Here is a 25,155-nt window from a genome sequence, read left to right on the forward strand (position 1 = left end):
CGTACAACAATGAATGTGTCGCACACTCCGCTATGAATGCACAACAATGAATGTGTCACACGCTCCACGATGAACTCACAACGATGAACGTGTCACACACTCCGTGATGAACGCACAACGATGAATGTGTCGCACACTCCGCGATGAACGCCCAACGATGAATGTGTCGCCGAAGCAAGACGCACGTTTTGCAAACGAAGCGAACGTCCCGGTCACCGTGCATGGGGGCAAAAATTCTGCGCCGGCGGCGACCGGAACTTACCGGAATGCTGATTTCTTCCTCCAGAACTTTGTCGCCAACAACCTGAAAAGGTAGAAGACAAGCTCGCGGTGATTGGTACACGATGCACGCTCACACTCCACTCACTAAACAACAAACTCTGGTTCTGGATTTGAAGCTTTCGTGACTGCAAGGATTCATACTCTTAGTTTTTTCGGTAAAGTCAAAGGCTAAACATTTTTTTTCTCAGCCCACGGTTCGATTTAAAAATTTTTTCCCCCGCCCTTTAAAGCCGTAGACAGCATCTGAATAGGAACGACCGGGTGTTTATTTAATTCGTATCCTACAACAAAAGGATCGGGCGAAATAACGATGAAGAGAACATCAGAGAGTCCGAGGATAAATACAAAAGGGTTGGCTTTATTATGTTTACAAACATTATTAGTGAGGCTTAAAAAGATTTAATTTCACACACACACTACCACCCCCCCCCCCAAAGCATTACTTCATCAGTTATGCATAGTCACTGTCCGGTTTCGTTTGTACGGTCTCATTAATTCGGCGCGTGTGTGTGTGTTTGTGTTGCGTGTTGTTTATTTTGTCTGCTTCATTGCATTAGTCTAAAGGTACGCAAACTCGGCATGGTGTTTGCTTTTAATTTGTCCTTCACTCTGAAGGACCATTGCCTGAAACGTCCACCTAACACAGTCCAAATTATTGATTCATGTTGTGGGTGTATTATGAGTCGCGTCTGCGTGCCACAAGCAACAATACAACGCCTTCATTTTTTTTATCCCTTACTATTTTTATCCTTTGCGTACAGAAAACCAATATGTTCACTACGTGTAAGTTAACCTATTAATAACAAATATTGATGCATTTGTTTGTACAAGAAACTAACTCCGCTATTCATATCCCCAAGGTTGTGAGGCTCCAGAATTCCCGTTCTGAAAAGAAACCAACGAAAAAATGTCGGCAACGCCTACCGCCAAAGAAAACGTCTCTGAAACATAACCTCGTCGCATCGTTTGGAAATAGACAATCTAAATGTGCCCTCCTCCACCCTCCTCCTGCACCCAATCGTAACGTCGCTCTCTCCCCAGTTCTTTAGAACAAAACGGCCGCAGCCAGACGGCCCCGTGGATTTGTGCGCCCGTTCCGCACAAAAGGGTCGAGAAGTCGCTGCGCCGAACGTGCGGATCGCCGCGACGTGAGCAAGCGGCGACCTCTCCGAGCGAAACTAAACCCGCGAGAGCAAAACCTGCAGCAACAGCCCGGCCGGCACGTCTGACACATGGCCCACGGCAAACGACGCCCAGCGCCTCTCGCTCAAGGGCGACCGGGAGGCACGGACAGCGAGCGAAAAATATCACCACATTTCAAAATGAATGAAATCAATTAAATAATTTACTTTCAATAATCCGCGTAAAAAAATATACATGTCGCAAGGTCGCCACTGGCAGAGCACGTGATGGACGTGCCCACGGGCACGGGGCCAGGCCCGGCTGCAACTCTTCACGGATGAGGGTGGAGGGGGGCAGTAGAGCTGCTGTATGTGGGGAGCAACCATCGCAGTGAGTCACCGACGGTGAACTTGGCTGGTGTCAAAGGGACATCTGGTGGTGCAGGGCCCAGCACTCGCCGTTTGCCACACGCGCTGCGCTGGTGACGACCTTGCGCTGCCTCACCGTGACCTGGCTTCGAGAGGTTGCGCTCTCTGGGGGCTGAACACGGCCGCGGGTGCGTAACCGTCCGCAAAGTGACGCGTCGTCTGCTACGCAGCAGACGTTGGAGATGTCGTTCGCAAGAGGAGGCCATCACGTGCCGGGCTTCATTGTCCAAATTTGTTAAATTTGATAAATTACCCCCCCCCCACCCCCACCACGTCCGCGCCACAGCATGTGGTGGTGCCGCCTGCGCCATGCGCACCTGGCAGAAAAGCTGGTTGGCATCCTCCGAGACGAGCAGCAGGCAGCAGCACTCGGACTGCGTCTCCTGTTGCAGCTGTGGGGGGGGGGGGGAAGCAACACCGCAGACAAGGGGAGGACGTTACCGCCGTGCGCGAGCGTGCGCGCCATCGCCGCTGTGCTGCCTCGCAGAGCGTGCTGTTCGGAACGACGTCCGACGTTTCACTCCGCTCGCCGGGAGCTTTTTCAGCAACTCGACGCAGTTGGCTTAAGAAGAAGCTGCCAGCACGTGGAGCCAAACGCCGGAGACGGTGGCGAACAGCGCGCGGTACGATCCGAAATCGCGTCGGGTAAATGCGAGGGGAACATGTTTTTCTTGCTCCGTGGTGCATGCCAAATCGTGAGTCGGAAGAATTTGTTTCAGGAGGGTGCTGCTACGTCGGGATGTTCGACCTCATGTGGGTGGAAAGTGAGGAAGCTGGAGAAAACACAAGCTTGCAAAAGGATGTCACTTTAAAGTACTGCACGGATGGATGACAGAATCCATAGCTGTGCTGTCATACTTTTGTCACCTGTCCTCCTAAAAGGCCACGTCTACAATGCCCCCAGTATTCTCACGCATGATTCCATCCAATTGCTAACGAGGCTCAACCCTTCTGAGATACATCACAGCAATTTCATCGTAGGCAATAGACTGGTTCTCAACTCTTTCCTCTCATTGACTGTGCCATCTGAGTTCCATCACTGCGCGAAGGTTTTTGCGTGCGTGTGTGTTTTTGTGTGCCAACAATGCTACTCGGTGGTGGGCAACGTGTCATCGGCCGATAAGTGTCATCGCCCGTCTGCGATTGTGCGAGATAGGGTTTGGCGACTCAAAAGTAATTCTTGATTTGAAGTTTTCGTGACTGCAAGGATCCATACTTTTTGGTTCTTTCGGTAAAGTCGTGATTTAATTTAGATATTTTCATTTTATTATTTTTATTATTTTTATTTTTCATCTACGTGACTTTACCGAAAGAACCAAAGAGTATGGACTCAAAGGTTAAATGGCACACAAGACGTGTGCGCAGAGGGTACAATACCGATTTTCAAAGCGTAGCATTTTGACGATATCGCAAGAATCCTGCAGAATAGGCGAGACATGCACATTGGCAAGGCTTGGGAAGAGAGGAGGAGTTAAACATAAGAGTTAGAGGTGGTGGAGAGCTGCAGGGCAGAGTGTGGGGTAAGGAGATGATGATGATGATGCTTTGATAAAGGCACAGTTCCAGACACTTCAGAGAGAAGAGAAAGTCACTCGTGGCCAGGGGATAAGAGGATGAAATTGAGCCTCGACTTGAACCAGAGGTGGTGTCTGTGCAGCGATAACCGAATTTCTGCAGCATTTACAGCCGGCATTAGTCTCGTGGGGTAAAAACGGGAGTTACAGTAGAGTACAAGTAACATAAAAATGTTAAATGACAAATGTTCAGTTTAGTTTCAGCTGAATGTTCCGGCCATTCGTAAAAATGACTTTTATCTTTTTTTCGGTGATTCATGAAGAAGAAGAAGAAGAAAACAGAATCCACAGTAACGACGGCGACGAAAGTGGGGACATTAAACGATTCGGTCACAAATCTACGAAAGAAATCTCCAACACGAGAGCGAAAGCTGAAGAGCAAGTGGGGGATGAAGGCCCTTAAGTTTTTGACAATCGGCCCTCTGAGCTTGGAGCTCAGCGCAAATCTCGTGCCCATGCCGGAGCCTCGAAACATCGATTTTGCTCTCGAATCCACCACCACGTTTCAAGAAAACCGCGGCACAATGATTGCGCTCAAGTCACGGGTGCGCTCCCAAGCGTGACTGGGTGGGGGACACGGGGATCACGGTCCACGGTGGTCATAGGAGTATGACAAAGACAGAGATCCCCCGTGTAGTCTTAACAGACTGCGGGGGCAAGTGCTGTTAGCGAGCACCTATGAAGGCCGGAACGGTACACGAGGGGGGTGGGTGGCCAGCACCATGTCCTAGTGGCGATGTTTACACACCGCACCGGGTACTCATTTGAGGCTGAGTCGACCTAGGGGAGGCCCATGACCGGTTCAGATAATCGTCACTGGTGTTGGCCGCGAGCGGGAATCGAACCCGTGTCGCCGGGTTCATAGCGCAGCGCGCTGACCGCTACACTACCGCTCCCCACACACGTGTACACACACACACAACCCGCATCAACCGCTCCCACCCACCCTGGCCGCTATTCCGGCACGGAAGAGCCAGCACGCGCAACGCACACGCGCACACTCCGCCATCCGTGAAGAAACCCCGTAAATCTCAAAAGATTTCTCAGTAACCCCCCCCCTACTCACCCGCCCCTGCTCCCACCCCGCCCTCTGCCCTTGCGTGTTCCGTTCATCTGCCGCACGCTTCAGTGCCGTTTGTTTAGGCTGCGGCATTTACAGGAGGGCTCCACCACCGAGCACGTGATGGGAGCTTTACGAGAGGAGAGCCCGGCGTTGCTTCGCTCCAGAACGATCGATTTTGCGATAACGACGCAAGCTTGTCCGCAGACCTCCGTGCTGCTATCCTGGCCAAGGGAATAAACTACGGATTCAACAGTCCATACGCGGGGCACCGGATTTTCACTTGGATTTTAATAAACTATGTGCAAAAAAGCTTACTGTGTCGGTATTTTGAGACGTAGCTCTTTAATACAACGAGACACCAGCGCAGGGCAGAAGGTATAGATTGAGACCGAGGGTAATGGAAATATGCCGTGGAACGAGATACGAGGATAGTGGACACGACTAGAGAGATAGGAGTACTTGGAACAGCCAAACCCAGATAATAATGGGACATTTTTGCTGAGAAGAATATGGAAATCTCTGGGTCTCTATGTAATTCTACGAATCTCTGTGTAAGGCTATGGATCATGTCAGTGTATGTGCATCTATGAATCTCTATCCAAGGCTATGAATATCTATTTAAGGCTATGGATCATGTGGGTTTATGTGCATCTATGAATCTCTTTGCAAGGCTATGGATCATGTAAGTGTATGTACGTCTATGAGTCTCAATGTAAGATGATGAATCATTTCGGTGTATGTGCGTCTATGAGTCTCTATAGAAGGGTATGAATCTCGATGCAAGGCTATGGCTCATTGCAGTGTATGTGCGTCTATGAGTCTCGTAAGTATGCACAGTGGATGCGACACTCGAAGAGGCACAGTAGTAGACTCACACACAGAGAGAGAAATCCGAGCAGCAGAGCGCACGGAGTAATGGAATTTTTGTGGCTCATAAGAAGGAACAGATTATAAAAGCTATGGTTGGGCATATTCACGTTCAGCCAAACGTGCACAATGTTCTGGTTTATTAAATTAGTGCCATTATTGCAGAGGAAGAGAAATTACTGCCTAATTGGAAGAGTGGTTCGTGGAATGTTTTTCGTCGTTCCTGGTTACAGAAATGAACTGGGCTCTAAGACGTTGCTGGAAACTGCCGGGAGTCCGGATCGCAATGTGTGACTGTGTCTTTGTCTCTTGAAATACTTCAGTTATTTGTTTATTTATTTTATCGGCCAATACAAACATAATTCATGAGCAAAGTGACGACAATCGATGCACAAATATTACATTGTTTTGGTGGAATTCTAATACTGAATTATGAATTTAGTTTTTTCTTTTTACCAGAATAATATATAACACAGGTGTTTGCTCGATCCACCTATTTTAATGCAACATCATATTATTATAATTGTTTTCTAACTGGGTAATATGGTCCTACTCGGCAGTGGATAATTGCATTTCTGATGTTAATATTAAGACATCTGTTTAAGCCTCAAAGGCACATCGACTCCGTATCCCAAAAGAAATAGGCACATTAAACATCCGCCTCTGTTATTCCACCACTAACCTCTTTTCATTTGGTTCTCATTAGACAACCAACCATTCTGTTTGCTCAAATTACACGCGTAATGTTTGCAGGCGGATTTATTGCGCAAAATATTCAGCATTTTTTTCATGTTCTCCTCGCAAGCCCCCCCCCGCCTCCAGAGTGGTAAGCAGAGAAATAAAAAAAATCATGCTTGTTGACACGGCCACATTCTGATCCAATCAACATGACCACACATTCAGCTTATTTGAGCTCTCTGGTTTTGGCAAAGCTAAACTAAACTACGATTAAACAATGTTTTTATTTTATTTTACTGGGTAAGGGCCACTGAGCTACGGAGCTCTTTTTCAGAAGCGACCTAGCCACAAATGATGGCTCAACGAAAGTGGCTTTTCGTATGGAAATTTATAGCAGCCAAATGCTCTAAACGCGCGTTTATTCTAAATGTGGAGGAAAAAAACCGGAGGACCCGGATAAAAATACATTTTGACCACGTGGAGAACATGCAAACTCCAAATATACATGGGGTTTGGGATCGAAACGACGACCTTCTTTACATCAGGCGAGGGAGACAATATCTCGCCCCCACCAAGAGCGTGGTGCACACAATGTGGTGGCCACGCAGCGTGAGAGGAAAGCCACGGAAAGGGATCACGCCTTCCAGCTGCTTGTGAGCAGCACACCTTTAAGTGTCGTTCAGTCTGATCGTTGCCAGCCTCCACGTATGTTCCTGCTGCGATGAGGCGTTCTCATCATTTTACTGACGAAGTGTTTTGGATTTTTTTTAGAATAAGAAATAATCGCAATAATTTCAAGACAGATTTAAAAAAAAACAACAACACCCTTTAAAACACGAAATGTAAGCGTTGAATTGACATCCCGGCTGGGTATGGGTGTGCTATCTGTGCCAAGGTCGATGTGTTTTGGGTTCAACTTCCCATCGCACGCGTACTTACAAACTGAATGACCTTCAGCTGAAGGGAGGCCGCGTCGAGGTCATAAAGTTCCCCTGTGAAGAGAGAACAGGACGAGATGCAGCCAAAGTAGAAAGCATCGACACCACCACATTGAACTTCCAAACCACACCAAGGAACAGAAAGACGCTTCGTTCCACCTTCAGGAATTCATCACGCCAACGCTGGTCCGACGGCTCCGACCACGAGCCAACGTTGGCCCAACGTTACACTTTCACCGGGGTTGTGCTTTGCTGTTCGCGAAGCTCAGCGTGGATTTGAGCCACGACAGGGCTTTGATGGGTTGCCCACTGTGCATGCAACAGGTGTTATAGGCCGCGTTACGGGCCGCAGAGGACTGTTGTTGTAACTCCGCTATGCTCCTAATTCTATGTCCATTGCGCCCACCAATCAGCATTGACCAGCGAGGCGAAATTTGGTTCGTACAACCATCCCTTTATTGACACTACGTGAGGAGCCATTCATCCAGCAGTGGAGTGAAAACGGACTGAAATCTTTTTTATTTTATTGTACACTTATATATTAAATATATGCCTCTCTGTCCCCACGATGAACGTGCCGCACTGTTTTGTACAGTGCAGTTGCATTTAAATGCAACATAAATGGAAATTGTAATCGTATAACTGCGGCGTAATAGCCCGACAGAGATGTGCAGATGTCAGCGATGAAGACGCACGATGTTACGTATGCCGAACAGAAATGCAAACCATTAAATTATAAGCGCGGTAGTCAATTTTATGAGTGTGTTTCTGGTTATAAAAGTAATGAATATAACAACCGGACAATATCGACGTTTAAAATTTTGAAGAAAAAAAATTTGAACAAAAAAAATTCGACCATACATCACCGGTGTGAGGGTGGCCAGACTATTTGAAACCGCTGGGTTTGACAGCAGCACGACGGGGTGCGGCAGGGGCCGCACGAAAGGCCCCCAGTGGCTTGCGGGCCTTGCAATGAAGACTGCTGCCACAAAGCCTTGGGACTTTCTAGGCCAAAATTTCTAGACTTCAGTCCTCGCGATGCCTCCACGGTCCCGCCTCTTAGTGATGATCAATTTCCAAATGCACACGGAGGCCCCCTGCACACTGCACGCACCTGATGTTTGTTAACTATGTAACACGATTTTTGTTTCCTGGGTAGTAAGTGTTATTTTCGAATTGCTTATGCCTCGAAAGTGTAGAAAATGGCTAGTATTCCCCACAAACTTTGCGTTAGTGACCAGGACTTTACGTGAAGGAATGACACAAATGCGCACCACGTTTTCTCATTGACAATAGGTACATTTTTAAATATTACTGTCCTGGTCACAAAAGAAAAGTTTGTGGGGAACAATAGCCATTTTCTGTGCTTTTGAAGCATAAGCAATTAGAAAATAACACACTTACTACCCAGGAACAAAAACATTTTTGTTACACAGTGAATCACGGATATCTGTACCGTGAGGGCAGGTCACTGGGGCTGGTATCCAGAAGCAGTGGCATGATGTCCGACGTTTCGCTCAAAGTGCTGGGAGCTACTTAAGGATATTAATTCAAGCTTCCGGCACGTGGAGCGAAACGTCCCACTTCACGGCAAGCAACAAGCAGTACGATCCGAAACAACAAAATAACATTGAGGAGAGCGATATAGCATAACAGCAAAAACATATTTACGCAGTAATGCCACCGCTTTCCTGGGCAGAACAACGAAAAATATGCAAAAACGGTTCGTTCGTTTTAGTTTTACACGGTAAAATACGCTTTTTCTACACATTAAAGAGGGCAGAGAGATGACCTCTGGTGACGTCTGGTGACCGTTCTGGCCTCTAAATGTGCTGAGAAGAAGGACCATTGGGTCAGAATGTCGCCTATTATGTACTTTGCCTTTTTAAGGCAACAGTGCTATTGACGAGTGCGTTGCGTTTTGTTTATCCATCACAAGGTCTCCACCAGCAGTTATACATCTTTACACTTAGAAGCAGGTGAGAGCAATTTGTCTCATCCTCAGCGTTATAATAAAATTGTCCAGACAGAAGAGGCAACAGGTGCAATGACTGCCAACTAATCCTTTATCCCTTAATGTCATCTACAGCATCAACCAATATCCATGTAATTGGTAAAGTGATGAAAGACAGACTGAACAGTGCCAAGAATAATGCATTCAGGGTCTGCCCATGTGCTCGCTTCTAAAGGTTAGCAGACAGACATGGGAGCCATGAAACGTGAAGGCGTCAGGTGATGCATGTTGACAAACTGGACGCCTTGGATTTGATCGAAAAAACTGATCCCTTGAAAGTCACACAACTGCAGGATTATTCATACGAAAAGTTAAATTTCTCTTTGGGGGGGGGGGAACGTACCATGCGTCACACCTGCCACCCCCTCCCCCCCCCAATATTTGTATGCACAACTTTCTCAATAACTTCTGCGTCGCTGGTAGACTGAAGTCAGCGTGAAACTAGTAGCCATAGCCATAGCGCAAGGTATACTGGATGTGATGGGCCGTGTGAAGAAATATTTTTCGCCGACAAAGACAGCTTCGGCTAAAATTAACTCCAGGCTTCCATGAGATGTGATGATCTACATACCGCATAAATATGACCCTAAATAAAGTTGCGCCAATAAAGTGTGAGACCTATTTTGAAGTTTGATGTTCATCAGCTAATTCTTTTACTTAAATTGGTGTAAAAGATGGCTGTTATTAAGCAGAATAACGGCGCATACCTTCAATGCCTACACATATTTACCCCTTGTTATGTACGAATATATCGCAAGTATTTTTCAGTCATTACCAATCCACTTCTGGACGAAGGACCCCCCCCCCTCTCCCCCCCCCCATGCTTTGTTGGTCATGGAGGTCACTTGACCATACTTCACCGTAATGGTCAGTGTAGGTTGGTGAAAGGGGGGTACCTATGACTGCTTCATATATAACGCGCTACCGATGTTAGCGGTGGCCAGGAATCGAACTCAGGTTACCAGGTACATAGCGCAGTGTGCAAACAACTCCACCAAATCCAACCCCCCGCCCTCCCCCCCAAAAAAAAATCGAACAAAAAAGTTATCTTGCAACTGCACTTAACATTCCATGCAAACAAAAAATGCATCTCAATATTCATGTGTTTACCATTCCCCCGTAATTCGTGTGGTTTAATATTTCATCGTTGGCATTAAACTACTAAAGTAGGACGTGCTCCTGAGCCACTTCGAATTTTGCATCATTATTATTTATATCACTGAAATGTAGTCTCCCATTCGCAGAGTGCCGTATCGAACGTTGCCATTCATATGCATAAGTGGCTTCTGGGCTGACGAGCTTGTATTATCTTCGACACGTCGAGCGCAGGCACAGTCTCACAAAAGGTGACAAGAAAAGCCATTTTAATGTCAGCATCCTCCAGGCTCCGCTAATGTGCCACGGAAAAGCCTGAAAACGCTTGTGGCCCCCTTAGATTAGCCCCATCAAAGGCGACTCGATGTTGGAGTCGGTAATGCCCCTCAGCGCATCTCTCCATCCGACACGTGCCGTAATTACCACTGCACCGAGAGGGAAAGAAAAGAATGAGGAAAACATGCATATCAGATATTATGCCACTGAAACCTAATGGAACTGTTGGGAGATTTGTGATGCATTCTCATAATTTATTTTATTTTATATCTTGTCAGGTGTTGTTTGCTGGTTTTTAATGAGTTCTCCTCACCACCTAATTTTCCTGTGTGACATTTGTTAAAGTGTTACCTGGATCACAGGAATGTAAAATAACGTTTTATTTTTTACATACGTATGAATCTTAGAATATATATTTTTAATTGGCAATATGTTTAAAACATCGCCTCGCCAACCAAATAATATATTTAAAAAGAACAGCTAGGAAAGGAAAAATATAATGCAATAAAAAATTCAGATGGCCGATCGACAATTGATTTTGAGACTTTGAAACTGCTTAACAAGATACATTAAAAGCCAATTTAATAAAAAAAAAGGTATTTAACAGACTCATTCAACCAGCATAAAATCAACAGTGGCGAGGCACTCCAAAAGTTGGGCCCCCTCTCTCTTTTTGCTGATGCAAAGTTACGTTAAAATGCACCGCTTTAGAGCCTTACATAATAAATAAATGAATACAACGCAAGAAAATAAATAAGAAATCAATACATGAATAAATAATATCACAATTTCAGATGCGGTGACATTTTAAACCTTTGGAGGCAACGGGCAGTGTGGATGTGTGTGTGTGTTGTGTGTGTGTGTTGTGTGTGTGTTTGTGTGTGTGTGGAGCAGTCGTCTTAGTCAGTCGACCCGTGGCACCTGGGTCTGCCCCGTGACCTCCTGTCAGCGGGCGTTCGACACTTCAGGTGGCCTCAAGGTGCACACAGCCTGGCACAAGCGTCGTGTTGACGTCACCGCCACTTAGTGGCGAATGGCGGTTGTTGTTATACGGAGCGGTGGTGCAGCGATTAGCGCTGCGCTGTGCTGCGAACCCTTTGATTCGTGTTATATTCCCGCTCACGGCAAACACCAGTGACGATTATCTGAACCGGTCCTGGGCATCCCCTAGGTCGACTCAGCCTCAAATGAGTAGCTTGTGCAGTGTGTAGTAAACATCGCCACTAGGGAGACAAAGGCGGTCAGGCGTGGTGCTGGCCACCCACCCTCCCGTGTCCCGTTCCGACCTTCATAGGTGCTCCCTAATAGCACTTGCCCCAAGAGTCCGTTAAGGCTATACGGGGGATCTTTGTCTTTGTGTGCCCGCGCGAGTGTTTGTTTGTGGGAGGGTGGTGCGTGCATGAATAAACCAAAACAAACAACGCCACACACGAAAAAAAATACTTGAGCGACCATGGGCCACTCCACGGAATGCGTAATGAGCCCTGGGCAAAGCCTTCACATCCACGGACAGAAGCTTTGTTATTTAGATGGCACACGCGATAGGGTGCCTCCCCACTAGCAGGTCCTTATCACCTGATCTACACACACGCAGACACCTCTCCCCCGAGCGCCCGAACTGACATTTGCGGTGTCGGCATCTGCAAAGCTGCTACAGCTCCCGGGTAATTAATATCCCACCTAGGGGGGGTGGGGGGGGGAGTTTGCTAAAGGTGCTGTCACCCCCTCCCCTGCTTGCATCTGCTGACCCTCTCTGTTCTCCACCCCTCCACCACCTCTCTCCCCTTCCTCCCCCCGTCACTCTCCGTCGCTCAGAGAGGTTCCCGACCGAGACGTGGCCCCCGTGCCAACTGCCGCCCCCCCCCCCACCTGCCCGTGGAGTCGATTCAGAAAGACGTTGACCGTGTCCGAGACACACCTCCGCCGACACCTCACTTGCGATACGCTCATGTTGCCTGCGTGTCCGCGCCTTTGTCTTAGCTCGGTGTGGGGAGCGGAGCGGTGGTGTAGCGGTTAGCGGTGAGAACCCCGGCGGACCCGAGTTCGATTCCCGCTCGCGGCCAACATCGGTGAGAATTATCCGAAACGGTCCTGGGCCTCCCCAATGTCGGCTCAACCCTTAGATGAGTACCTGGTGTGATGTGTACAAAATACTGTGTACAAAATACTGTGTACAAAATACTGGCACTGGGGAGACAAAGGCGGCCAGGCGTGATGTTGTATACCCACACCCCCTCGTGTGCCTGGCCAGCCTTCATAGGCGCTCGCTAAACAAAACTTTCCCCAAAAAAGTCTGTCCAAGGCTACATGGGGGAATCTTTGCCTGGTATAGCGATCGCCAATGAAGGCCGGAGTGGCACACGAGGGGGTAGTGCGGCCAGCACCACACCCGGCCACCTTTGTCTCCCCAGTGCCGATCTTTACGCACTATCTACCAGCTACTCACAAAATATGAAGCCCTGGTCAGTTTCACTGCGTCAAACGACTGGACGAACATTGCAATTGTTTGTCTTTTCGGTTGGGAACGTGTGGCAGGGTTTCTACGTTTTCATTATTTTTGGCTGTTGTTTAGTCCCAGCACAGCTGTTCATCACTGACGAGATCCAAAATGCTGAAGGGCATTTCAGTGGTTCCCTGCGTATCTCGAGTGGAAACACAGTCACGTGTGTGGTGCATATTTTAAGAGCTCTATGACGGCACTTGGGTTGTAATAAGCACACCCCCCGCCTCCCCCCGCCCCCCGCAGGCCCAAATGACATGAAACTATTTCAACAACGTTTTTGTTATTTTTAAATCCTTTATATTAAGTTCAATTGCTTGCTTGCTTGCGCGCTTACGACCATGCAAATCTTTCGGTCGTTTTTTAACCCACTTCCCGTGATCCAATCGAGCTGACATTTTGCACACAGACTCGTTGTGCGTGACAATACATTTTCGTGAAAAAATGTTTTCAAAAATGTTACACTTTTTAGGAAAAAATAAATTATATTTCATTACCAATTGCTTAATGGTGGCAGGCAATCATCTGACCCATAGGTGGCAGCCATCTCAAGCCAGAGGACGAGAGGACTCTAGCCGCCACGCATATAAAGGATTTATAGTGAAAAACTTTGTTTTTACGGGTTAATTTTTACCAGGTAAGGCCCACTGAGCTGGACAGCTCTTTTTCAGAAGCGACTCGGTCACAAATTATATCTCGACGAAGTGGCTTAATCACGTGGACATGTTTAGCAGACAAATACTCTGCGTTTGTATATTTTAGCGCTACGACTGACGATCAGTCTGCCAATAGGCCGATGACTAAAAGAGAACGTATTCATATTCAGACACTGAACGGAGGTCTGCTTGTATATATACTTCATCTATCACCCATAACACTGCGCAACAACGCTCAAGAGCGTTTGTGTACGACACAGTTAGTTTTTTTTGCGTTGAACAGGTCCCAATCATTTAGACGGAGTTCTCTAGCAGAGAGCGCACGGCAGACCTGCAGCATTTGTTCAACAAGCCTGAACTCTGGCAATGAGATCCAGATGATCAAAAGTGGTCAATGAGAGTTCGCTGCCTTTAACAAATGTTGCTGGATGATATTTGTCTGGGAAGCCAATAGGCCGATTAATGCAAGCTGCTTTATTTTGTGTGTGAAGAGACAGATAGGAGGTCTGTTTAAGATACGTTGTTACGCATTTTGCTCTACAAAAAAAAGTGTAATGTGTTTGTATACAAAACATTTTTCATAGCAGATTATCTCTCTCTCTGCCACGAAGAAGAGCGATTGCCCAACATGTCATAAATATTCCATATTACGTTTTTTATCCTCTTTGAAGGGGGCGGTATTATTCATCAACGTGTTTAATTCTGCGTGTGCATCACTGCCAAACGCAGTATCCCAAAAAGCTAATAAGTCAGTTGAGTCAACTCACCGCAAAGCTGCAAGATCTTGTGGTCTGCCGAGTCATTGTCGTCCACTGCCTGGCACCGATTGGTCAGTCTGGCTTTTGGCAGAGAATTCTGGGTGCAAGGGAGTCCCTTGTGGGACTGCGCCGAGGGGCGAGGAACGGCGGCCATCCGATTGTAGCAAACGGCAATCTGATGGGGAAATTGCAAAAAATATATATATATATTCTTTAAAATTCATAATGAAGACAACATTCACAACATTTTTTATTCAACTTGTACGACAACCTCACGTATCTTATGCTATAAAATCAGAAATTTTATTTTTGTTAACGACGCACAAAAGAGGTTAATTGCTAGCAGATACATACAGATATTTAACCTCCATGATAATCACCTGGACTTTTCAGAATCTCATCACGTCTTGGAAACTACGCAGGAATAGTCATTGGATGGGCGGACGCCATCCGCAAAACACAGGCTTGCTGTGGGGTGGGGGCCTATATTTTGGGCATCAGAGGGTAGTACAGCAACATTCACTGTTGTACTATGCTCCCTTCCTTCACCAACCAGCCAGCGTGGTGAAATATGGGCAAATAACCCCCCGCGACCCGCTCGGTGTGGAGAGACCCTCATCCAGCAGTGGATTGACAAAAGGACTGTACATGTGCATGATGTATGTCAGTCTTTAAATGTCGTGGGCAAACGCAACCCGTTGTCATCAGCGCACTTTTAATCTGCAATGATTAGTTTCGTAATGCTGAATTATAACAACAATAATAACAATTACGTTAATATTCAGATTATAAGATGCAATTTCCCCATCCCCACCCACCCCTGTCTTTTGAGAGCAAAACGTTGCAGAAGGGGTTTTCTAACTTTGTTTAAGCGCAATGAGTTGCAGGCGCTCATCAAATATAAAATAGCATCAGGCATCGGACGCAAGTTTTTGAGTGCGTTTTTTTTGTGACTTTCTGCAGTTGTCTTATAATCTGGAGAATACGGTAATAGAAGCAAATTATAGCATTGAACAGTGCCCGCGATAAGTGCATCATCAACAGCTCATTAGCACGCAAGCAGACGAAGTGGAGGAGGAGGAAGGGGGGTAATACAAACATGACGCTGGCGCGTTCCATTAATCATATTTTCAAAGCAGTGCGTGCGTGAGCACAACGAAGCAAAACATCTCATTCATTAGCGGCGTTCGACGCCTGCACGGAGGGGCATCGCGAAATACACCCCCCCCTCCGCCCCCCACGGCTTTCTTCTTAAGCCACATTGGCTCGGCAAAAAAACATAAAGTGGGAAAATAATACAAAGGCAGGGGGCACGGCACAGATGCGAGGATCTCATTAGGATGGATCGTGGACAAAAGTGCGTTCGTCATTAGGTGCAACAGCGGAGAGAGCGTGAATCTTTCAAGACACGAGCAGCAACCGTTGAAATGCGTTGACCTCTGGCGCCGACCCCCCCCCCCCCCGAGGGTCCGACTGATAAATTGTGATAATGGACTGTTTAAAAACGCAACGTTCGATTCTTCTGAAGTTGCTCTTGCTCTTTTCTCTCCCTCTACAAAAAACCCCACGACAACAACAACAACAACAACTCACTCTCCTTGGACACCACTCAGCCCATTGAAGGTGTCGTCAATTTGTCATTGACGGCAAGGCCGAAAGAACATTGCAAAGCGGAAAATCTAACCGGACGTCAACATTAGCAGTCACCTCCCGTGACGGACAGACTCCTTCGCAACGGCGCACAGAACGTAGGCTTTTCAGCGACTAATTCCATCGACACATTGGGAAGGGGGGATGTGAGCACGAACGCACCTGTGGAACACATTACGTGTAAATGGAAAGGGGCAGCCCTGAAATTTCTCGCTCAAACCACTGCCGGCAGCAAAAAGGGCCTTCACAAAACGGAACTTTAGAGAGGCTTCTCCTGGTCATCCACACTGAACAGAGTTGCCCACACTTTACCCCACAGCACACGCGCGATCTGCCGAACAACCGTGCTGTAAACCATTGGCGCTGCTGGTTGGAGAGGAGACGGTGGGGGAGATTTAAGAAACTTGGACCAATGTTGTAATCTAAACTCAGCTCCTTTGAGTTGTCCGGCTTTGGTAAAGCTAAACTAAACTACGGTTAAACTTTTTTTTATTCTAACAGGTAAGGTCCACTGAGCTACATAGCTTTTTTCGGAAATGAGCTGGCCATAAATGATAGCTCAACGAAGTGGCTTATCACGTGGAAATTTATAGCAGCCAAAAACCCTGAACACGTGGTGGTGATTTTAAATGTGAAGAAAAAAACCGGAGGAATCAGAGAAAAATCCAGGTGACCACGGGGAGAGAGACATGCAAACTCCAAATATACAGGTGTCAGAGTCGGGATCGAACCCACGAACTCCTGCATACCAGGCGAGGTGGTTAACATCTCGCCACCATGGCATCGAATGAAACTGGTGAATTCTGAATTACAAATCCATTCTGAGAACCCCTCACACCACAACAACATCCGTGAGATTTTAAACCGCCCCCCCAAAAAGGCACGATGTACTGTAATAACCCAATAAAGAGCTCTTTGTTGCTGGCAAGGGTTTGACATTTGTTGGGTCATTAGAGAAAGAACAAGTGTGCCGTACTGCATCAGAACAGCTTGTGAGTGTGGCCTCGTCATCATCCACGTGCCAACTCCGCGGGCAAAACACATCCAAAACTGTCGCCGTCAAATGCGGAAACACGGGGAAGTGGCACTCGCCACAGGACTCCTTTTGAAGTTTCAGATCAAAATCCGTCGTCAAACGACCGCGTACTTCACGCGGAATCGATGCACGGCCAGCTATGGACAACAAGAAAGGCACCACGAGCGCACTGAGCGCAGGGCGAGCTGAACGCTTCGACCGAGGAGAGATTACGGAATCTTCCGTTGGCGTCCGAACGAGGAGGAGGTGGAAGTTGCTTACGTGCTTCTCCAGGAACGAAAGCGACGCGTCTTCCATGGGCGACAGCTGTTCGCAGAGCACCTGCGGAAGGGACAGCGCTGCGTGAACGTTCCGATCCGTCACGCGTCCCGGCCACGCACTGTTGCAAGCAGGCTGATGTAACGTTTTGTGGAATTTGGTTGAATGTGATTGCGTTTAATAATTAACTGCATTCACGTATATGTATACTGTCAAATACAAACATCCCCGCTTCCTCCCCCCGTATAGCCTTAACAGACTGTTGGGGCAAGTGTTGTTAGCTGGCCAGCACCATGCCCGGCCGCCTTTGTCTCCCTCGTGGCGATGTTTACACGCCACGCCAGGGACTCATTTCAGGTTGAGTCGACCTAGGGGAGGCCCAGGACTGGTTCAAATAAACGTCAATGGTGTTGGGCCGTGAGCGGGAATCGAATCTGGGTTGTGGGGTTTGTAGCGCAGCGCGCCAACCACTACGCTACCGCCCCTTCGCTAAAACACACACAGACACACTGACCGTGATTCACGATTCGCCTGTTGGCATAGATCGCGTGAGTCGAATAGCGATGGGAGCTACTCACCGCACCTCCACCACCCGACGCGGCCAAACAAATTGAGTTGTCACGTGGGGAAACGCGTGCCAATTCGTATTTGTTTCAAGAACACGTTGATAAAGGAAACCAAGCACCTTGCTACCGTTATACACGATGTGTCGCTGGCGATTGCAGCTTTAGACCTTAAGTGAATGTGCTTCCCGATCCGGGTCCTTAAAACAAGTTCAACATCGTGGTGAAGTATGGTCAATCGACTCCCATGACCGGGTGAACCCGTGGGGAGGCCTCCATTCAATCAGCAATGCGCTGGCAAACGGTTTTGAATTATACATTCATGCACGGAAATGATTTAAACGTACCACCTTACAGCATACCATTCCCATTACGAGTCGGCATTAACAGCATACCGGTTCTGTTGTAAGGCTGTGTCAGTGATGACGGTGGCAACCAATAACAACTTTGGCTTGTACATCCCTTTGCAAAATAGAGTCACCCTAATGGTCAGTGCTGGTTGGTGAAGAATGGGGGGGGGGTGTGTGTGGGGGGGGGGGGGCAGGACTGGTTGAGATATCACTCGTCACTGACGTTAGTTAGCCTTGCGTGACAACCAGACTCGGGTTGCTGCTGGGTTCGTAGCGCGGGACGTAGAGCGCTGCGCCACGCCAATGCTGCATTGCGGCTCGTGCAGTGAAGTGAATCTGGCCCCGGTGGCCCAGCGGTGGAGCGTGTGGGGCTCGCGGTGGGAAGGTCGGGAGTTCAAATCCTATTCGGGGGGATCGACTGAGCCCATCGTCCCTCGTTGGTTATTAAGAGGAGTGCCACGCTGTCGGGGAAAGTCGACAGTGGTTGTCCGATAGATAGACCTGCCCCTGTCATAGGAATGTGGAATTTCCACGCCTGGCTCAGGGCTTGTCACGCCGGAGATGGACACTTAAATGCTTATTTAAGCAGGAAATCACTTTGAGTTGACATTTGACTTGAGAACTGTCGAGATGCCGTGACTGGACAAATGAAACACACACAAAATTGATCCTGAACTCGTGGTGATGTGGGGGGGATGGCGCTGGGCAGGCGCGGGGGATGAATCGTCACACTCGCAGCGTGCGGTCTAGCCGAGGAGCTCGGCTGACATTCCCGTACCGAATTTACCTTGGAACCGAGAATTGGAGAGGCACAGCGGGCAGCTTTTCAAGCGGAGTGCAGACTGCCGTGACCGGGGCTGAGAGCCATTGCCGCAAGTGACAAAGTGCCCTATTATTCAGATGCAGGTGCTGTTGCCCGCCACACTTCGATTAGTGCGGGGGGGGGGGGCGGGTTGAGTTTGTAGGGCCTTGTTCGGGCCGAAGTGAGGGCAGGGCACAGTGAAGTTTCAAATGGTATCACGGTGGGTTGGCGAGCGGCGGCGGAAAACGATCAGCTGTTCGTACTCACCAGCACCACGAGGGCCACGTGACCGGAGCTGTCCATCACTGGTACGATGACCACTGCCCAATGGATAGCGGGCACACGTGCAGCGAGAAGGATCGTGATATCAGAGAGAGAGAGAGAGAGTAGGAGGGAGAGAGAGAGAGGGAGAGAGAGAGAGATAGACACGAACAGGATGAGAAGGGAAGATGGCATTTAAGGAGTGCGGGGAGAGGGAAAGAAATGGCGGGGAGGGGGGGAGGTGGGGTGGGGGAGAGGAAGATAAAGATGACATCAATTATTAATATTTAAAAATTTACCCTGTTAAAGCAATCGGTGCATGTGCCATGAGACGCACAGAGGACGCGTGTGGCACAGATGGCAGCGTGTTGTGTAAGCAAATGTCAAACTCAATCATTAATGAAAGTTCCGTGCAATAAATATTATAGTGGCACCTCCGCTGCCAAGGGAGGGCATAAATTCAAAAGGCATTCAATTTTGCGGCGCGATGCAAATCTGCCGCCCGTAAACACAAACGTGCACCCCCGATGGGGTGATTGCATCTCGCAAGCGAAGCAGCGCTGAGCCTGGTTAGCCACTTGCGTGGGTGACCACCTGGCCTTCGTTGTACGCATGGGGGGGGGGGGGGTCTGCGAACTGGTCGGAGAAAATCGGCAGTCCCGAGTGCCACGCCAGTAGCATTGTTCGTGTTGCAGGTCACAAGGTCGCGAGCCAAACACCCAGCAGTGGTTCTACTCAGCTCGCCGAGGTCTGCAAATCGAGTGCCGCTCTCCACCACTAACCGCGCCGGGGCTCCCCCACCGCGAGACGCACCTCTCTTGCCGTCGGGCAGAGGCTCCGACAGGAGGGAGGGTGCCGCGTCCCTCCTCCGGTCGGCGTGGTCGAGGCCGCGGCACTCGGTGCGGCTTCCCTTATCCACCGCCTCCCTGCGACAGCAAAATGGGCGACGCGGTTTCAGAAAAGGGAGCGAACCGACCCCTGCCACGCGTCGTCGCGACCGCGCCCCGCCGCTCCGTCGCGATCGGTCGGCCCGACGCCGGGCCAACAGGTGATGTGTCGGTTTTCCTTCGCCTCTTTTGCAAAAGTGGAGGCGTACCCCCCCCCCCCCCCCCCCCCGTGGAATGTTACTGCTTCCGTAATCGACCGGGACATCCGAGTAGTTTTTCACCAGCTACAGCGCTGGCCTCACAACGTATGCATGTTGAACTTCTGTCGCAACCGTAACGTAGCCAACCGTGCCAATCTGAATATGGCCTGGGGCCAAACAGGGCCAGGGGTGGGGCGAACAGCGTGTTCAATCGTAACACTGCGAGGACGCAGTGCCGTTGCGTCATCTACGCACGTCTTGTATCGTACGTTGCGTGTCAGCGGCATAGCTCGGCTTGTGCCCTTCTGAAGCGTGACAGGTTGGCTCGGCATGGTCCTAATGTGGCTCGGGTTTTTAGTGGAAAATACTCAACCAGGTAAGGCCCACTGAGCTATAACGCTCTTTTCCAGAAGCAACCTCGCCACAAATGATAAGCTCAACGAAGTGGTTTATCTAAACGCATGTTTCTAAATGTGGAGGGAAAAACCGAAGGACCTGGAGAAAAATTCCACACGACCAATGGGAGAACATGAAAACTTCAAATCTATAGGCATCAAGGTCGGGATCGAACCCACGCCCTCCTACATGCCAGGCGAGAGAGTTAACATTTCGCCACCGCGACGATAATTCATCTCAGCATGGCAGTTTCAAGAGAACTCGTGGCCACTGCAGTCGTTTAGGGGTGACCTCACCATCTGCGATATCTCTCAAGATCATCCGGCCGGCCAAAACGTCGAGATCTTTCATTCCCACACGGTAGCAATCGCAAAAAAAAAAGTTAATACCATCAACGAATCTGTTATTCACGTCTACAGCAGGCTGGCGAAGGGGCCCCAATAAGCACGGGCGTGAGAATATCGTGGACGCTCACCGATTACCGTGGCCACTGTTAAGCGTCAAAGAAGAATCGGCGCAGCCCGTGAATGCCGCTGGACGCGAGAGTCAGTTGTGGCCAAGGACACCGGCTCGTCGTTTTAATTAAGCTCAGCCACTCGGACGCAGCGAGCCTCACGGAGGACCACTGACAAACCTAAATCCAATAAGCCCATGCTGCCATCCTTTAAATGGAGAAGCGAGCAGTTGAATTGTGATTGAGCTTGAAAAAATATAAAGATGTAAAATTCTAAAAAGCTGTGAAGCATTATCAAAGCAAGCCTTTGGCTCGCGCGCATTTATCGCTCGGAATTTAATTGGATTCATTTTTTAACTTTAAGAATCTCCGCAGAGGATGGACATCTCACGGCCTCAGCATGTTATAAGTTGTCAGTTGGGCCAGGAAAAATTAATTGAAGGGTGATGGCAGAAATACGGCGCAGGAATGGCGTGACGGCCAAAACAGATTAATATTGACAGCGATGCACCCGCCAATTCAAGGCAAGTGCCCTCCGATTCAGCCAAGGGCCTGAATTCTACAGCCTACTTATTGGTCTTATACATATAATACTAATTGCCCATTAAATATGATTAATATTGCATTTGTATGAGAAGGGAAAAAAACTCAGAGGTTCTTTTGGACACCTAAGCTAAGCTTCGTAGACTGTGTGACGGAAGGCTGACGATATTTTTCACGATTCAACATAGCCAATGAATTCACTTCGAGAAAAATAAACTTGAGCTCGAACCTAGTTGTCGTCGTTGTTGTTTTCAAATCCCCCTCGGTGCGCTCGGCTCCATTCCTCGAGATTTTATGAAAGACGCTAAATAACCGAAAATATGTATTATGATTATTACTGCCAATCTTTAACGGGAGGCCGGTAACGACCCTGCCGCGTGGGCCACGTGGTGGGAATCACTGCCACGTTTGTCCGTGGAGCCGGGCGCGCGGAGGACATCGTGAAAGTAGCGTTCGCGAAACGTGACCACACAGCCATTAGCTGCCATGCCCGGAGAGATGCATCGGCATTGTTATTTACGGCAGCAGATTTAAACTACGTTTCGCCATCGATCGATATTCCTTTGATGATTTCATTGGGTCAGATACACTGGCGGCTCGGTGGTAGAGCAAGCAGCTCAGCATTTGGAGTGTTGCAATAAAGAAGGTTGCGAATTCGAATCGCGGTTTTGGAGCTCGTCGTCCCTCCGGGGTCAGCCAAATAAGTGTCACATTGTGGGCGAAGTCACCAGTAGTTGTCTTGTACATTCTCACCCCCGCTATAAAGATGGAGAATGTCTATAGCTGGCTCACGGCTGTAAGCAGGATACGAACATTCCCGTGACGATGCTCATTTGCGCAGGAAGTCGCTTTGACCTAAACTTTAATAAAGCAACGAGCAGTCTGCGGTTGTGCCTCCGCTCAACGCTGTTGCTGCTCGCATTAAGCATGCACGGGAGGGTCTCTCCTCCGATTCACAATAATTCATGCGGCAGCCGAAGATCAACTCGTGTGTATTTACCGAGCATCGTTTTAAAAGTCACCGAGTCCATTTTTCACAGGGCGTCTTAAATAACCCAAAAAAATAATTCTTCACGCGATACGCAAGTAACGCGTGGTGCAGGCTGCATTAACAGGTCCCCAAATCTCATTAAGATTATTTTTTGTGCGAAGGACAGAAAGCCATTACAAGTCTGAGTGGATATTAGATTAATGAGCCCTGCACCATAAAAAAGATAATTAATATTTCATAACCTGGACATGCACGCCTTCACTGTTTCCAATACCGGGGTTACCCCCTCCCCTTATCGCTCCCATCTCTTGTTTGCAAACGGTCTGAACGGCAAATCGCTCATCCAAGAAACCACCATTTGTCATCGTGGCTCCACGGTCCCTCTGCCTTAGACTTTAATTTCGTGAATGAAATGCGAAAAGCTAAAAAATATTGTTTCAAAGGTGATGAGAAAAATGAAAGAAAAAAAATGTAAAGGTTAACGAATCATTAAAGCCGCCAAATGCGGCGGCTGCCACGTGGCGGTCGTTCGTCAAACGAGATGGACAAAAACAAATCTGTCGGGCGACGTTAACCTCCTTTAACCGCTGCAGCCACTGTTGGCCAGGTCACGAGCGCCATATGCAGACTCATTGCCCATTGCGCACCCGGCGAGAAAGAGGATTTCGGCACGATAGAGCGAGCAGGGAGGGTGGGGTTTGGAGCGGGGGGTGCAAAGGTGGGCATCGTAGTTGTGAACTTCGGCGCGGAGATCTGAACGGAGCAGATTCCTCTCTCGCTCAGGACGATCCATCGCAGACTCGCGTCGCGATGATCACATCACCGCAGTGGCAGACGTCTCGACCCGCAATCGGAGGCGTTGCGAGTTAAAAAACAACGGTCGTGGGGGTGGGGGGGGGCAAGCAGCCCATCGTCATTGATCGTCGTTATTATCACACGCGATCAATCCACCGCCGGACGACGGGAGCTCCAAGCTGTCACCATCTACAACCGTCCAGCACCTGCACACCGCTCGGTCAATGTGGTGGACGTCCTCTCTTCGATGCCTTCCCTCTCCTTTGGCTGCACACCCCCCCCCCCCTCCTCCACGTCATGCAATTAAACACGACGTGGAGTTGTGAAAATAAGGAGTGCACAGTCCCACGTCAGCACCACCGCTGTACGAAGGCCTCCGCGCATCGTGTCGTTCGTGGAGGTTGTTTGGCCGCGCTTCGCAGGGCTGGTCTGCGCTGGTTCAAAAGAGAGTTTGGAACTCGGGACTGGGTTTAGATACGACTCGCCACCAACGGTAACCACGGCCGGGAATCGAACTCGGGTGGCGAGGTGGCGAGGTTCGCAGCACAGTGCGATAACCACTGCGCCACCTCCTCTCCACCCCAGGCAACGCGGAACAACAAAACATCCCACGTTGAGATTTTGAAGAGTGGCTTCGATGACAATAACACAGGGGGAGTGGCCCAGGCCTTTCCGCTCGCCGCTGCTGGGTGGCGCGACCCCTCACCTGCTACCAAGCACGTGCTGTTACCCCCAGAGCACTTTAGAGCGGCGTATCAAGCAATCGACATTACGCATCGAAAGGCCGACGTCATTGTGTACGTGTCTGTGTGCGTGCGTGCACGTGGGGAGCGGTAGTGCAGCAATTATCGCGACCCGAGTTCGATTCCCGCTCACGGCCAACACCAGTGGTGATTATCTGAACCGGTCCTGGGCGGTCGACTCATGCTAAAAACGTGTAGCTGGTGTGGTGTGTAAACATCACCACTGGGGAGACAAAGGCGGTCGGGTATGGTACTGGCCACCTCCCGGCTCGTGGGTCGTTCCGACCTTCATAGTTGCTAGTGAACAGCACTTGCCCCAAACGTCTGCAAAGCCTCTACGGGGGACCTTTATCTTTGTGTGTGTGTTTATGAATTAGGCCGGGTTCGCTTATTTGAAGACTATGTGGACTGTCCATTATTGCAAGTGCTTGGATACCCTCTCAGCAGTTGACATGGACGTTTAATTCTCCATCAGAGCGCGCGAGTAAAAAAACGTGGCCGGACAGCTTCAAAATTGCTTCCCGTGATAGGCGCCTCTTAAATAATCTCTTGCAAAACGCATTAAATTGAAATGGCCAAAAGCCCCGCACTCCGCAAACGAGCACGCAAGGTTATTCGCTGGATGCGTGCGGATGCTCAGAATGTGCCGCACAAAATACCGACCGAGAGCGGGGAGACAACGAACTTGTTCCGAGCGTCGCTCGACCGCCACGTGTACGGTCGCTACACGAGCGCCACTCGATTTGGCTCGAGGGTCCGCGAGCCCCAATTTGGTCGCGACGATCGCGAGGCCGCGGGTGCTCGCGACGGTCGCGCAAGCTCTCGAGAGGGATCCTCGGGTTAGGGTTTTCGTTTCTCACATTTCTGCGGGAAGCGCCAAGGCTGCGAGCGTCGCTCACGCTGCGCAGAGGTCGCAAACGGGTTTTGATTCCTTACCCGTACCCGTACCCGGCCGCACCAGGGTCGCAAACGGCT

At 49.2% G+C, this 25,155-nt stretch overlaps 1 protein-coding gene across 1 annotated transcript in view; it reads right to left on the bottom strand.

The window, feature by feature from the left end:
- The window catches only part of PDE2A (phosphodiesterase 2A), a 199,608-nt gene that overhangs the window by 83,947 nt on the left and 90,506 nt on the right, over positions 1–25,155 (bottom strand). Inside the window, exons 4-10 of the mRNA XM_078601020.1 lie at positions 19,985–20,097; positions 19,178–19,230; positions 17,199–17,258; positions 14,261–14,426; positions 6,954–7,006; positions 2,150–2,224; positions 263–304 (exon numbers count right to left, since the gene is read on the bottom strand). Of these exons, the coding sequence (XP_078457146.1) occupies positions 263–304; positions 2,150–2,224; positions 6,954–7,006; positions 14,261–14,426; positions 17,199–17,258; positions 19,178–19,230; positions 19,985–20,097 (562 nt within the window). The remainder of the gene's footprint in view (positions 1–262; positions 305–2,149; positions 2,225–6,953; positions 7,007–14,260; positions 14,427–17,198; positions 17,259–19,177; positions 19,231–19,984; positions 20,098–25,155) is intronic.

This window comes from Lampetra planeri, chromosome 15 (genome assembly GCF_965212315.1).
Source record: "Lampetra planeri chromosome 15, kcLamPlan1.2.h2, whole genome shotgun sequence".
NCBI lineage: Eukaryota > Metazoa > Chordata > Hyperoartia > Petromyzontiformes > Petromyzontidae > Lampetra > Lampetra planeri.